At 31.3% G+C, this 16,833-nt stretch overlaps 1 protein-coding gene across 1 annotated transcript in view; it reads right to left on the bottom strand.

Moving 5' to 3' along the window:
* The window catches only part of LOC128855724 (elongation of very long chain fatty acids protein 7), a 91,829-nt gene extending 75,661 nt beyond the window's left edge, over nucleotides 1–16,168 (bottom strand). Inside the window, exon 1 of the mRNA XM_054090874.1 lies at nucleotides 15,464–16,168. Within this exon, the coding sequence (XP_053946849.1) occupies nucleotides 15,464–15,608 (145 nt within the window). The 5' untranslated portion in view covers nucleotides 15,609–16,168. The remainder of the gene's footprint in view (nucleotides 1–15,463) is intronic.
* Nucleotides 16,169–16,833: the final 665 nt, after the last annotated feature.

Here is a 16,833-nt window from a genome sequence, read left to right as displayed (position 1 = left end):
GTGCCCAGATAATAAATCTACAACGTTTTTTAAATCCTTCGTACTTAATTTAAGTAAATATAAAATTTATTTCTGCAAAATTTTTTAAATTTCATTTGTTGGTCTGTTTTAAAAAATATAAAATGTAATAAAAAAGGATATACATGTTCTCTATTAAACATTTTTTAAAATGAATTATTTTGTTTGTTTGAAATTTTTTTTTTTGAATTGTTTAGGATTATTTTATATAATTTACTTCTAAAAAAGTATTTATTTTAATTAATTTAAATTATTGAAAAAAGTTTTTTTTGGACCTTTTTGAAAAAAATAAAATATAATGAATATTTTTTTCGTAAAATTCTTTCAAAATACATTTTTTTCTTAAACTTTTTAAAAATAAATTAATTAAATTTTCTTTTGAAATGTCCTCAAATTGAAAAATATTTTTGAATTGTTTAGATAAAATTTTCTTTGGAACAGAATGGTTTGAGAAAAAAAAATCTTTTAATATTTTTTTTTTTGATTTTCTGAAAAACATCCTCAAGTTCAACAATTTTTTTGAATATTTTAGGATGAAAAATACTAGGAAAGAGAATTATTTTGGAAAAAGATATATAATTTACATCCAGAAAAATGTTTAACCAAATTTGTTGGTCTTCTTTGAAAAATATAAATAATAAATGTGAAATTTTTTTGTTAAAGTTATTTAAAAAGAAATTTATTTCATTTTTTTTGACAAGTGTCCTCAAATTCAAAAATGTTTTTGAATTATTTGAGAAAAAATTTTTTTTAAATACATTTTTTTGGATTTTTTTGAAAAGCATCCTCAAGTTCAAAATTTTTGTGAATATTGTTGGACAAAATATGCTGGGGAAGAGATATGAAATTCTCTAAACATGTTTTTCGGCTTTTTTTTAATTCGAAATTTTTTTTAGAGAATTATTTGAGGAAAAAAATATAAAATTTACTTCTTCAAAACTTAAAAAAAAATTTGTTGATCATTTTCAAAATCGCCCTCAAGTCGAAAGTGTATTTGAAGGCTTTGGGGCATTTAGATAATTTATTTGAGAAAAAAATATCCACATTTTCTTCTTAAAATTTTCTCGCAAAAATTTTGTTTTTTTTTGTTTTTTGAAATATTATATATCGTAAAATTCAAAAATTTTTTTGAATTAGTTAGGATAAAATATTCTTTGAAAGAGAATTATTTGAAACAAAAAATTTCGTAAAAAATTGTTGAAAATAACATTTTTTTCTCCTTATTCCATTACGTATCCATTTGTGGAACAACATCAAGACGCACACCACAAATAGGAGGAGGAGCTCGGCCAAACACCTAACAGAAGTGTACGCGCCAATTATTTATTTATTTTTTTTATTTGACAAAATAAATATAAAAAAATTTCCTTAAAAAAAGTTTAAAAAAACATTTTTCTGACCTTTTCTGGGGGCCAATGTTCCATATGGGCGACGTCTGGCTACTGATAGCGCAGGTGTTTAATTGTCTCCAGTTGGAACTTGCAACAGAAATTATGTGTCTGTCTATTAAAAGCTTACATATGGCCAAGGGCACGGGTACGTTGACCTAACTATTATTCTGACAAATTTGTAGCGATTTATGTGACTTTTTACCTGGTAACATATGTCCTGGCGCACAGAGTAGATTAATAGAAAAAAACTGTGCAAGTATTTTTAACACTTTGTAACACTCTTTTATTGTCTCAGACGAATGTTTTACTATCTTTGACGAGTGTTTGCCTGATAAGAGGGGTTTCGGAGCTGCCTGACTATCGGCGTAAGTGAAGATTTCTCTAACTGTGACAAGTAGTTTCAATAAATTATTATACAATTTTCCATAGCTCTTTATTATATTGCATTCCTCTGTTGAGAAACGTTTTTCTAAAAGTTAAGTAATTCTTTATCTATCTCGACGTTGTTGTGCTGTTTAGTATAAAAAAAATTCTAATAAATTTTCACACTTCAGTCATGTAGCTTAGATTAACATCTCAATAGCTACCTATGCGGCTATTTCCACAACTTTGTGTTAGCGATTGTGTGTTTATTTTGTATATACTCGCATTTGCTCGGGCACAAATTACTTGCCGCTTAACATTTGGCACGGCTAATCGTTTATTTATACTCATTGTAAACAATTTAATTAAATATAAGAATCTCAATAAAGCAAGCAGCTGTACGCCTGGGGACATATATAAGAATATACACATATATATATATATTTATATGCATATGCACACATACATATATACTCACATACACTCTCGTTGAGTAAGCGATTAGTTAGCCACATTTTCGCGTTGATGCTGTGCTTCACTGGTTCTGCAGTAAACCTTCAACACATTTGTAAGTATGCATGTGTGGGAGCTGAGTTCTAGCTACTACACATATGACATTTGAACTTTTTGCATATCTTTTAGATAGCTGAGTGACGTGATGCTATAAAGCAGTTGCGGCATATTATCAAAAGTAAAACTGCTGATTAGAAAAAAATTCATATAGCAGCGTACTTTGTAATTAAATTTGTGTAATGTTTTTGTTGTTATTTTTGTTGTTGTAGTAGTTGCTTCTATATATTTTTATTTTCGAAATATATAATATTTAACTTCTAGTGCCTTCAGTGCAAATAGTGCGATGCACCAACCGATTCAAGCAACTCTGTTAGTGGCCACTGCGCTGAGGGTTAAAGGCAAAGTAGAGGGTGAACAACAATTGCCCGGGGGTAGCTTGCTTTGTATTTATGATGTTTCGCATTAAATAATTTAATTGTAAATTGGTGTTTAATTATAGATATTATAAACCACTCTCACAATTAACGCCCTATTAACTATTAACTCGTTTTCTTTTTGCATATGTAAATTTATTCCATACTAAATGATGGCCAGGTTCGTGCCTTAAGTCTTTGATGTATTAGTGACGTAGAAAAAAGCGGCGATAAACTTTTATGTAATTTGGTGCAAAAAATGAAATAAAAAACAAGAGAATTCTAGACATTTTTCTAGACATATGCATATATTTTTTTAAGTATTCTGCTTCTTCTTTTTGGGCCCTTTTTTAATTATTCGCTTAACAAGTGATGACCAGGTTCGTGCCTTAAGTCTTTGGTGTATTACTGACGTATGAAAAAAGTGGCGATAAACTTTTATGTAAGTTGGTGCAAAGATTGAAATAAAAAAATAAGAGAATTCTAGACACTATTCTAGACACATGCATACATTTTTTTATGTATTCTTTTCTGTTTTTTCGCCCTTTTTTTAATTATTCGTTAAACTTTTGAGCATAAAGCGCTGAAAACAACGTAAAAATGTGTCTCAGTATATGCACTCGTATGTAGTTCAATACATATTAAAATTTATTATAAAAAAACCTTTAAGGTGACATTTAAATAGCAGTAAAAGCTGCAAGTGCAAATTCCAAACGGCTGCATGCTCAGATGCGCACACAAATTCAAAGCCTAACATAATAGCGCAATAATACTCGTTTAGGGCTAAACGACGAGGAAGCAAAGTAAGTTAAAAAATACAATAACAAAACGAAATGAAAAATACATACAACTGCAAACACACATACATATGCATACGTCTAACGAAAAGGCAATGAAAAACGTTTAGGAGGAAATTGACAATTATTTGGCTTATTTTTTCTTTCAAACCTCATAAATGTCATTTAATTACGGTAATAATTGTAGAAGATGGAAGGAGATGGAAGCAGCAAATGGCCTCAAAAGTTTCGCACTGTCAAGGTCATAAAGTTTAATTATTATAATTTTTGTCTAAATATTTTTTCCATTTTATCATTTACACTTTTTTCATGTTTTATTTTCCATTTTTCACATTTCGGCTTACAATAACTGAAAAGGTTTAATAGGTTTCTACCCAAGTAATTGGATTCCAGTGCGTTTTAGTTTTTTTCATTTATTTGTACTTCTCTATTATACAAGTATTATGACGGCCACAGTAGCCGAGTGGTTTTGGGCATGACTAACATGCGTTTGGTCATGGGTTCGTTGCACGCTGAGGAATGGAACATAAAAATACATTAAACTAAGGGTCACGGATTTCGCCAAACCATCGCCTCTCGAAAAGTAGAGACAAGCAGTAGCGTGCACACAAATGAGCTCTTTATCTCATAAAAACAGTCAGCTTTTTGTTGGTAGAATATAGCATTAGACATCGACCTTTGCGGCATAAAATCATGCCGCACAGCACAAATTTGAGAATTTGCTCTGAAAAACATTCACCAGAGGGCTTGTGCGCCAATGATAAATAAACGAGTGTGTCTTTGTTTGTGCAACTATGGCATGTGTAACTGTATTTGTGTGTATGTACTTTTAACTGGCGCAGTTGCCTTAGTCTGATGCCATTAAGTGCTGTTTTCAAGTTCAATAAAGGCAAAGTGCCAAATTTATTCAAATTTTTCCGCAGTTTTTTTATAACTCCAAACGTGGAGTGCAAGAATATGAAGAAAGAGAAGAGAATAACAAAAACAAAAAAATGAAATAAAATAAAAAACAAGTCTTGAGCGGAATCGCATTTATGTACCCGGCAACATTCGTAGAAAAAATATGACTTCAAATTGTTAGAAATATGCAATGAAAGTGTACTGCTGATGCTTTATTAGCACTGATGGCTTATTTTATATATTTTTTATATATTTATTATATCTTGATCTGAGGAAAATCTTAGTCAAGCGAGCACCAATTTTGTTATGCATTTGAAAGAAAGTCGCACAGCTTTTCGTGCAGCTATCGAATTGTAAGAAATTTTTTCTTTGCTTAAATGATTAAGGCTTTTTTCTTTTGCAAATTTTCAAAGTTCAGACCTTCAAAACTATGCCCTTCAACGGATTTTTCAAAATTCGAAATGTTTTCGAAGATACAGCGAGTTTTGTGGCGTGGCGTTTAAGCCCGCTGAGTGTACAATGAACGCCAGATGTTACGGGACGACTTGAGTACTCGTTCTTTCCGGAAAATCTTTTGTATCCCAACCAAACCTTTATTTATTCTATACATATACATATATATATGTTTTAATGATATTTAAATGAAGGTTTCTTACCGATTTTAAAAATGATGGAGCTTATGGGCAACACCGTCGGTACTGAAGTCCATACATTTGCTATCAAACGAAACGAGGTTCGGATTGATCGCTCTGAACTGCGAGCTTTTGCTGCTTCAAAACAAGGCAGAACAGATCGTTTAGAAGAAAGAACTTCGCAAGACATTGCTTATGAAAGAGAAGAAGGTCCAATGTATGGATGTGGGATAGCCGATGAGTAGTAAATATTATGATCTAAGTTATTCTATTGGACGCTTCAAACGCGATTTTCTCAAAACTACTTTTTTTGAGATGGTCGTCATGATATCTGAAGTTCTACTTGACCGATCGCTTTGAAGTTTGATAAGAATTTTTTATTATCATCTGTCTATAGCGTTTGCCTCGGATTTGGAAAAATTTAAGTTTAAAGTATTTTTAGAAAATTTGAAAATGTAAGAACAAGAGGGTAAAAATTTTTTGTTTTTTTAAGTTGCTGCCATTTTGTGAATTTATTTTTTTTCTTTGATTTGGCGTAGTCCGACAGCGACATTCTAACTAATGAAGAATGCAGTTAATTCGTTTGTTTTCGATCACTACAAGGTTTGGAATCATGTTAACCATGAAGCACCGTTTTTTATGTAGATCTGTAATTCCACGATTTTTTAAATTGTTTATTAATTTTTTTTATACTTTTTCAATATTAATAAAAACCATAAAAAATGATGTTTACAATGTTTTTATTTTTTTTTATCTTTGTTTTAAAAATACCTAAAATTAAGGCGTCTAGACCAGAATACCCCTTAAGTCGCTGTGAGAAGCTAAGTTTATTTTTATTATTCGAACTAAATCTTGTATATTTGAGCCATTTCTCCAAAATCCTAAATTCAAAAATTCAGATTGACTTGATTCTTGAGAGTTTGCCATTGTTTTAGTATTGTGATTCTTGTAATATATATCTGCTCCAATATAGAGATGTTGGTAAAAAAAAAAACCAACCATTGGCAACGTAAGCATAAATTCCACATAACACTTCTCAGGCAAGGGAAAAAATGAAAGCTGAGAGATTCCATGTCAAGTGATCAAAGTATTTAGGATTTTGTCCTGAATTTGTCTAAAAATTGGTTGATTTGTACGCTTCAGTATAATAAGAAGTAAACTGAAAAAATGTTGAAAAAATTACTAATTATGAGATACATGCAATGTAGAAATTTGGTATAGAAGTGAATTGAAATATTTATAGATAATTTTAGGGTTTTTATAAAGAACATTTTTAACATTTTAGTATAAAATATAGTTTGAAACAAAATATAAAATGTTTTCTTAAACATTTTTAAAATAAATTGTTTTGGTCTTTCTAGAGAATTTTAGTAAGAAGGAAACTGTAAAGAATTAAGAAAATCGAATAATCCTGAGATTTATTTAATGTTGAAAAATGTGGTACAGAAGTATTTGTAGTGAAATATTTTTGGTTTTTTACCAATTTTATAAAATTTTTTTTTTAATAATATATTTTAGTATAGAAATTTACTTTTAAAGATAATATACAACTTTTTTCTTAAAATTTGTTTGGCCATTTTTGAAAAAGTATAATAAGAAGGAAACTGAAAACAATTAAAAGTAATCAAATAATCGTCAGATTTATTTAATGTTGAAAATTGTGGTCTAGAACTGTTGGAAGTGAAATAGTTGCAGTTTTTTTACCATTTTTACAAAAAAGATGTTTGCCAATATTTTACATCCTCAAGTTATACTTTGAAAGAGAAATATTTGAAAAAACTATACTGCTTTTACTTCTTCAAAATTTTTTAAAACAAACGCTTTTTTGGCCTTATTTGTAAAACATCCTCGAATTCAAACATTTTTTTGGAATATTTTAGATTAACATTTAACTTTGAAAGAGCATTATTTAACAAAAGGGTACAACAATTTTTCTTAAAATTTTTTGGTCATTTTGAAAAACGTCTTGAAGTTAAATTTTTTTGTTATATTTGAGGATAAAATATACTTTGAGAGATAATAACTTTATTAACATATTAAATATATTAAAAATGAAAAATATTAAAATATAATTTTTTTTGTTTAAATTTACAAAATAATAATTAAAAAAACAAAAACCGTTTTTCTTAAAAAATGTTTGAGATAAAGTAACATATACTTTGAAAGAGACTTACTGAAAAAAAAGATACAATCTTTCTTTCCTAAAATTTTTTTGAAATAATCCTTTTTGGCCGTTTTTGTAAACCATGCTCAAATTCTATAATTTTGTCGAATATTTTAGGTAAAAATATATTTGGCAAGGGAATTATTTAAGAAGAATGAAAAGAAAGCTGTTTTTTCTTAAAATTTTATTTAAAAAAAAAGTGAAAAAATTTTAATTTTTATATCAGAATTTTTATTTCAAGAATTATTCTAGAAAAAATGTATAAAATAATTTTTAAAACAAATTTTTTTTTATAAAAATTTATAGTAAAGAGAAAAATTATTTTAGTTTTTGAAAAATGTCCTCAAATCCAAATTTTTTTACATTGTCTAATACAAAATATTATTTGAAGTATGATTAGTTGAGAAAAAAATATCTAACTTCTTTTTCTTAAAATTTTTTTAAAATACAAGCTTTAGTTCTTTTTTCAAAAACAGCTGCAAATTCATATATTTTCTTGAATTATTTAGGATAGAATACATTTTGAAAGAGAATTATGTGAGAAAAAATATAAAATATTATACATGTAAAAATATAAATAAATATATATAAATTCAATAAATATTTTCTGGTCTGTTTTAAAAATCATCCTGAAGTTTAAACATTTTTTTGGAATTTTTAAAGCATCTGCAAGTTCAAAAATTGTTTTGGAATCTTTAGGCTAAAATATATTGTGAAAGAAAAATGTATGTGAAAAAATACAAAATTTTGTGTTTCAAAGTGTTTTTAAATACAGCTATTTTTGGTCTTAAAGACATCCACAAATTGAAATTTGTTTTTCGAATTAAACAAGAAAATAATAATAATTGAGAATTTTTTATGCAACCCAAATTTCTTATGCCTGAGCCAGTTCTGTATAATTGGAAACAGAAATCAGCCAGTGGGTGTTAAATTTCGTCAACATACTAGATGAGGTGGTAATTTCTAACTTTGTTTTTAAATTTATTTATAAAACAAGGAAAAATAATGCAATTCTTTTTACACGAAATAAGAAACACTAGCTGCCTGGGCCCTCGGTTCGCTGATGTGGATAAGATACCTAACACAAATAAATAAGTAATTGCTTATTTTCTGTTAGATGTTTGGCTGAGCTCCTCCTCGCATTTGTGGCGTGCGTCTGGATTTTGTTCCAACAATGGAGGGACTTACAGGTTTAAACCGATTTCGAACGGAGACAAGAATTTTTTTAAACATTTTTTTATAAACTTTTTCATATCAGAAATGCATTTGGAGGTTTTTCTTAGCGAGAGCTAACCGCTATTAGTCAAATTTTTTCTTCATTTTGGTGAGAGATTCCTAACTTAATTTGTAAGTAATTTTGCTATTGCGCCTGTGAGTGGTTCTGATGGCGCAAAAAATATTCCTCGGCAAAGCAGGTCGATTTTGCTTTAAGTCAGTATCAAGGGGATTCCATGCTTAGCACTATAGGTATTTCAAAAAATTGCTGCCATAATCACTTTAGCTCACAGAATCATTTCGTCCCTTATCAGCTTCGATTCACCACTTGGAGCTTACTGCCTGGACAGTTTCTTCTTCTCTGTCTCTGATCGTCTGTAGCGCAACCAGATGCCGTTCATGCGCTACCATTGTCAATTGAACATCGTTTGCACAGCGATATTGTTGATTTATGAAAACTGTTATAGTCTTCTTTATTAGTTATTTTTATCTGTATTCTTTACATACACAAAACTGCATAAACTATAATTTTTCACAAAATGTGTGTTTTTGTGTATTCTCCTGTTTACAATTTCATAGCTGCTATTCAAGTGTCACCCAAATGAGTTTGTAAGCGCTGTCGACTTATTAACCCTTTTGTGTGTGTGTGTGTGTCACTGACCTGCGTCAACTTTTAAACACCCAACAGTGCATCTTAATTGCAGTTGGTTGTCAACAAAACCGATTTACGGGCTCATTTCGTTTTCTTTGCATTTGTGTTGTTGCTAGTCACTTATACAGTTGATTGCCGCAAACAAAAGTTTTTTTCTGCGTCTTTCATATATGCGAATTAGTTAAGCTATTCTGGGTTTTTGTTTTGTTTGGTGCTACCCATTTGACGCACCTATCAGCAACGCTACTTAAATCATTGCATGCAGTCGTCATTCACAGTGTTCGCTGTGCTCGGGTAGGCTGCCTTTTAAGCTTTCCAGCGCAATTACATTCGTAATGCGTAATTTTATGCCACTGTGGAAAATTCTCTGCATTTCTAAGTGCTGGCGAACTGGTTTAAGGGGGATTTTATGAGTATTTAAACAGAATTATGTGTGTGTGCGCGTGTGTGTTGAAAAATCGATTTATTTAATTGATTTGTTTTGAAAGGAATGCTTTGGGGAACAAATCCGCATTGTCGGCATAAATCAATTACTTTAAACGACTACCTAGTAGTCAAAGTTCTAACAATTATTTTTTATCGTAATTAACTGGTAACTCTTTTCACATGCGTATAATTATTTTCACAATTTTCACTCAATTGCTCAACTATTTTTATATATTTACTATTAATTTTTTTTTATTATTATTTTATTTATTATTAATTTTCTATAATTTTTGTTATTAATTTTATTTATTATTAAATTAATATAATTTTTAAATGATAGTTTTATTATTTTTGAGTTTGGCAACCGAGTGAAAAATGTAGCATTTTCAAATATTTTCTAAGTAACTTGAAATAGCCAGCTCACGAAGCACTTTGTCGTCTGTGGAAAGTACAGGGTCAGCTTCATGCCGCTTGTTTTTATTTAGCTAAAATTCGTACATACCAGCAAACTATTTTCGACTATTTTGCTAATACATTTTTTGTACTCGTATGCGTTTTCGGCGCATGCATGAATTCTTAAAAGGGTCAAGTATGAATACTTAATATGAATTAATTACTAAAAAGTGCTTGAATAGTAGTAGAAAATTCTAATAAGAGCAATTGTGGAATTTGTTGTGAAATTTGATTAACTCAAAATTTCTAATTATATTGTGAAAATATTGTGAAGCGAAAGAGGCGAAAAATAGCTGAATTTTCATCATTTTTGTATCAAAATCTATTAATCATAAGTGTAAGTTTTTAACTTTGTGTCTTTATTTCTTTATTTAAGCCAATGGTGACAACCTTTCTGACTAGATTTACTTGGGAAAATAACAAAAACTTAAGAATTAAAATTAAATGGATAGTTTATTTGACAAATAATAAGACACAATGAGAGACATAAATAGATGCCTTGGCATCGCAAAATCAAGCTCAAGACTTTTAAGAAGCCGATTAAACTCTTCAAGACCTCTTGTAAGAGGGGCGAAATTAGGATATTTAGTTCTGAGAAAACTATATAATAAGAGCGAAGTACTGTATTAGGAATATTGAAATTCAATTGGCCGAGTAGAACTGAAGAACAGTGAATGGCACCAGATATTATATCGCACATAAACCCAAAGCTTCAAACAAGTTGTCAGATCTCAAGTGATAAAACAGTGATAAGCATGCAGTTAGCACCACTGCAGGAAGGTAAGGGTCTATCAAAGTGTAAAGGTTGAAGATCAAAACGCACCAAATTGCATTGAATTCTTTCAAATCTAAGATAACACCAACTTCGAACGGTCGAAAGCATTATACAAAGTGAAGTCCAAAATAAACAAGACTGAGCTAAAATAGAAACAACAGCAAGTTTGTTCTGATAACTTCGAGTTTATTTATTCAAAATAGTCCCATCTGGCATCGATATACAGTTTTGCATGATATAAAAGCTTTTCGAAAGAGTGTTTCAGGTCATTGACCGGAGTCCGAAATGTCCTTCAGGATGTCGGTACAAACCTATTGGATGTCCTTACGGACGCAAAATGTTTTCCTTTTATGGCCAAATGCAATCTTCCAAATAGGTAAAAGTCACAGGGAGCCCTATCAGGCGAATACGGTGAGTGATGGATGGTTAAAATGCGATTTCTAGTAAAAAAAATCAGTCACAACAACAAATGTTTCAAAACGCCAGGTTTAGCCCGTTGGCACGAACTCTTTGTGGACAATTCACTTGGAAACGTTAAAACAAATGAGTATCGACTTGATTTTAGACTTCTCCAAACGCGAGTTTTTGAATGGTGGCTCATTTAGGGCCTTCCATTCGTCGCTTAGTTTCAAGTTCCTGTTGGAAACACCACGTTTCATCTCCAGTTACAATGTTGTAAAGGAAGTTTTCGCCTTTTCTCGCCTCTTTAATGAGGTCTTTCGAATGTTGAATTTTGAGCAGTTCCTGGTCCTCAGTTAACTTGTGCGAAATGAAACGTGCACAGACCTTTCGTAAGCCCAAATGATCAGTTAAAATGCGATAAGTCGATGTTTTGGAGATATTCAACTCCGATTCCAAGAATTTAAACGATGGTTTCGGTTCATTTTTGAGCAATTTCGATGGAGGTTTCGGTGATTACTGATTTTGGGCGGCCCGTACGTTCATTGTCATTTATGTTCTTACAATCATTTCTGTAACGTCTAAATCACTCATGGTGTCTTTCATAAACTATCATAAAACCATACACTTTTTCATCAATTCAAATGTTTCGGTAAACGTTTCACCGATTTTAAAACAAAAGTTGATATTAACTCTTTGTTCGAAACCCATTTTTGTACCAATGACACAAACATACTGACACTTTAGACTCAATTCTAGGCTTCCACTGAATCGAATGTCACCAAGATTTCACTGGAAGTCTGCTAGGAATGTAACTTTTAACGCACTAACTCATTAAAAATATGGCGCTATCGAAAACATTATTATGACACCAGTGTTTTTCGAATTGATGTATTTCCAGAACATTTTTTGGGTTTCCTTTAAAAAATTATTTCATGTAAATGAAAGATCCCCTGCGTTTTTATCCGAGATTATATATATAAAGTGTCTTTTAAAAATTACGCCTAGACATCAACAGTGAATAATTCCATTTTTAGCCCGAAAAAGTCATCACTTGACTAATACGAAGTTCTTATTTTAGGCATGGAAGTAGGATCGCGTTTCCTAAATATTGTTTTAAGACAAAGGTTTAAGCTTGGTTAGTGTTATTGTTGTTTTTAATTTTAATTAAACTTTTTTTAAATTTAATTTGAACTATTCTCCTTCCTTTTCTAATCAGCTAAGCGATTTTGCCCGAGTACAACAAAACATGCAAGTCATTTCTTCTTTCTTTTAGGAATACTTCTTCTTCTTGATTGGCACGTTGATAAAAGGTTATTCAAAAGTGACACTTAAAAGTCAGTGAACGGTAATTATTCCTAGGTGGTACGTTTGTTTATGTCGTCTTTGACATTTGGGAAGTAGTCAGATGTGTGATTTTATACGACGCGTTAGGATCATTCAAACTTATTATGAAAATGGTCGATCTGTTTGGACAACACATCGTAAAATTTGTAATTTTTTTGGTTGGAAATAATCATTCGAATGCGTCGACAATTCAAAGGATAGTAGAAAATTATCAAACAACTGATTATGACGAGCATAGAAAAAGGACTGGCAGACCAAAGATTAAACGTTCTGTTGGAAATACTGCTGCTGTAGCTCAAAATATTGTTGAACAACCTTTTCCATGAAAATTTTGAGTTGTTCTTCTCAACAACTGGGTATTCATGAATCGACTGTTTGGCGGATTTTAGCTGTCGACGTGCTCATGATGGACATTTAAATGTTGTCATTTTTCACATCTAATTTTTAGGAGCCGTATTTTGCAAACAAAAAAAAAATAGTGCAATTTATATTAAATTAAATTTATATAATTGGCGCTTAAGCCCTTTATTGGATATTTTTAGCAGAGCTGGGCTTCATATTTATGGTGTGCGTCTTGATGTTTTCACGCAAATGGAAGAACCTACATTTTCAAGCCACCCACGAACGGATGATGGTTTTTTATGAGGAACTTTTTCATGGCAGAAATACTTTCTTGAAAGTTTGCCATTGATTGCCGAGGGGCGACTTCTATTAACCTAAAAAACTTGTTCCACCATTTTGCTGTTTTATAATTGGAGATGCGAACCCAAGCGGCTGCAATGGCCGGAGGATTCATACAATTTTCATTTTATTTATTTGTTTTTACAAAATAATATTTTCCAACAAAAGATCATTTCAGCCAGCATCTAGACTAATGTAGTTTCTTTGTTTCCCAAAATTTTTCTGGAAATGTTAAAAGAAGATTCAAAGTTCTTTTCAAGAATTTTTTTGTACAATAGTTTTCACTTTGTTGTTTAGCAAAGTTTTTTCTCTTCCAAAATTTTTCAATTATTTATTCCAAAAAATAATTTCCTTAGAAATTTAAATCGATCTTATTGGAATTTTTGCTTAGAATTTTATTTTTAATGTGGTAAAAATTTGTCGGCAGAACTTCTGGAAGAAATTTTTTTCAATGCAAGACAATGAACATGGGTAATTTTTAAAGTTTGCAGCCATTCATGGTTTTAGAAAAAATAGTAGAACTAAAAATTTCTTCTTTGTTTTTGAATTTTTTTTTTGCATCGTAAAAATGCAACTAATTTCATAAAATTTAAGTTCATTGCTATTTACTCTGAAAAACTTCGCTTTGCCGAAATTTGCTTCGCTTAATCGTTTTCGCTGTACGTCTGTGATAAATTGGAAAATTGACTTTGTTTATAAGTTTTACAACCCGGATTTATTCTTTACAATTTTTGATATAAAACACTGACATTAATTACAACGTTTCTTTTTATCAAAACAGTTGTTAAACTTGATTTCCGTAATGGCCTTGAATTTGACTCAACTTGGCTGTTTTTATGGACTCGAAACGATATCCTGGAGTAGTATTTTTATGAACTAAATGAGGTGAATGTGGTTGGTGTGGGTCTATAGGGGTCACTGGTCACAAGCAATGAATACAGGATGAGATGACGAAAACTGAGAGAAATAGCTCCGAATCGAGCTTTATGAAATATAGTAATTCGCTTTCTAGTGGTTTTTGAATATCTTAAAATAATTAACTTTTCATTGCTCACTTTGTGCCTAAACAAATGCTTCTAAGCCACCCAAATTCATTTATTTTTGAACTCAATATTGCATGTCTCTCTATATACAGATTTGATTGAGCTTTGATATTTTTTTAGTAAAAAGTTCGCGCCTTAAGTCTTTTATCTCACTTTGCATATCGACGTGGAAATGCCTATTTTTGATCTGTTTGATCTGCTATTTTTGATCTGTAGGAGTTATTGGTCACAAACAATGAATAGAGGCTGCGACCACGGATTATCGTGGCACAACAATTGGGGATAGACGCTCCGAATCGAGCTTTATGAAATATCGTAATTCGTTTACTAGTGGTTTTTGAATTTCTTAATCTGATTTAGTATTCGCAATTTAAACAAATGAGATTCTATTTGATAAGTATAATTTTAGTAATAAAAGGAAAGCCGAGTGGAAGCCTAGATTTTCAAGTTTCCATATTATTTTGTGTCAAATGCTTTAACAAAATTGGTGTATACGGTGCCAAATTTAGACTTAAGCTCAGAGAGACAGAATTGAAAAGAAACAGCTAAATTTTTAACAGTAGATCGTCCACAAACAAACCTATGCCGGGAAGGCTCAAATAATGTTTTCATAGCAAATGCTAGCTTGTTATTTATCATGTCCTCAAAAAGTTTGGAACAAGTCGATAATTTAGATAATTTTTGCTTCATTTCTATTACCAGTTTTGAAGGTTGAAGTACTGGACGCCAGCTAGTGGTTATTTAATCTCTTACAACAATTAACTTTTCATTGCTCACTTTGTGTCTAAACAAAGGCTTTTAAGTCACCCATATTCATTCATCTTTGAACTCAACATTGCATGCCTCTCTTATACAGTCTAGTTGTAATATGACATTTTTGGCTTCATCAAAAAGTTCGCGCCTTAAGTCTTTTATCTCATTTTGCATATCGACGTGGAAATGCCTATTTTTGATTGTCTATTTACGATTTTTTTAAAGGTGTGTAGTTTTTTGCACAATATGTATATTTTTGTCGCCAGTTTTTTACCGAACCCCTTTTGTCTTTCCTCTAAACAGTTTGTTGACACTATACGCTGGATATGTGAATTGGGCAAAAAAACAAAGGAAGACAAAAACACATTCGTTTGTTTGCGCATCACTTTGCCAATACTCCTCTAGGCACAATCTTTATCAATTATCTGCTTTCACACACACCTTCGCATGCATATTCACCTTCAATTTAATTGCTTTGCATTCCAATTCAAAAAAAAAAAAAACTGTGAATATTGCACCAATACATACCACCGAAATCTCGCTCAACCAAGTGATAGTAGCGCTGTACCAGTCCCGTGTAATTTCGATCCACATGGTGCGATTTGAATTCGTCCAATGCTATGGTCGCAATCTCAGCGGCCATATCGAAGCGCGAAGTAATGTTGCTATTCATTTTGACTTTTTATATTTATTTGTATTTTATATATTTTTTTAGTTTTGCTTAGGTTGATTTTTCGTTTGTTTCTTAAGTTAGAAAAAAACACAAATTCGGCAGTAACCTTAAGCTACTTTAAGAAATATATCTTATTTAAGCTATATGTATTTGTTTGTGTTTTTCAGCACACTCACACACACGCGCAATAATTCGTTATATTCGCATTCTAAGCACTTTATACGTGAAACGCTTGTTGCGAAATCTGCGAGCTGATTACTTTAAAATGTTTTAATTTTTTTTTATAGAAAATAACACAAAATTAAACATAAATCATTTGTTTATTTAGCGCTTATTCAAAAATTGTTCTTATATTTTTTAAAACTTTAATATTCTTCTTGAACACTCATTAAAGATGGCTAAGAGCCGCATTCTATTTAGAACAACGAATATTCTAAATATTAAATGTTGCGTATACGCCACCGTTCATTTCACTATGTTCTATATCTGGTATTGCCTTGTATTCTGATCGCATGTAGTATCTTCTCTTAATATTATTTTGCCAAACCGCACCGCATGAATGTTTATACTCAACTGACTGTAAAACTTCTCGACAATCACAAGATAAAATAAAGTTTTTTTCGTTGCACGCGCAAAGACGCCGCCGAATTGCAAATACAAAGCACAAAACACACACACACTCACAGTCTTCCAGTTTAGAAGGCAACAGCGCAGAGAACACAGCGAAAAAAGCAGGCACACACACATACACACATCTATCTTCGTTATAGGTGTGCTGCTAAAAAGTCCCCAACAACAACAGTAGTAATAATTTGCAAAACTCTGTTTTGTATCGGCAAAGCAACTCAATAAGGAAAGGGAGAAGTCGAACACCGAATGCCGAAAACCTAAATCCGAAAACGAAAATGAAAACCGACGGCGCAAAAGCCAAAGTCAAAGCAAAGGTAGCAAAGTCAAAAGGCAAATCAAGTAGAAGTGGTAGGTGAAGCTGGAGTAATAAGCGCAGCAGAAGTAGTGACAGCAGCAGCACCGGTAGTAGCTGCGCGATCGCCTACAGTTCAAGAGCTAATCAAAAGCCGCTGCATCACTCAAGCATCGACGTCTGCAGCGACGGCAACGCTTATTTGTTTGTTTTTATGTTGCTTGTATTGTTGCTTCAGTTTGCGTTTGCGTTTGCGCTTTTGTAGTGGCCGAGGAATCAGGCTTCACCACTTCGTTGTCACAA

This window comes from Anastrepha ludens, chromosome 2 (genome assembly GCF_028408465.1).
Source record: "Anastrepha ludens isolate Willacy chromosome 2, idAnaLude1.1, whole genome shotgun sequence".
NCBI lineage: Eukaryota > Metazoa > Arthropoda > Insecta > Diptera > Tephritidae > Anastrepha > Anastrepha ludens.
Note: the sequence above shows the minus strand (reverse complement) of the source record. Positions and strands in the feature narration are given on the sequence as shown.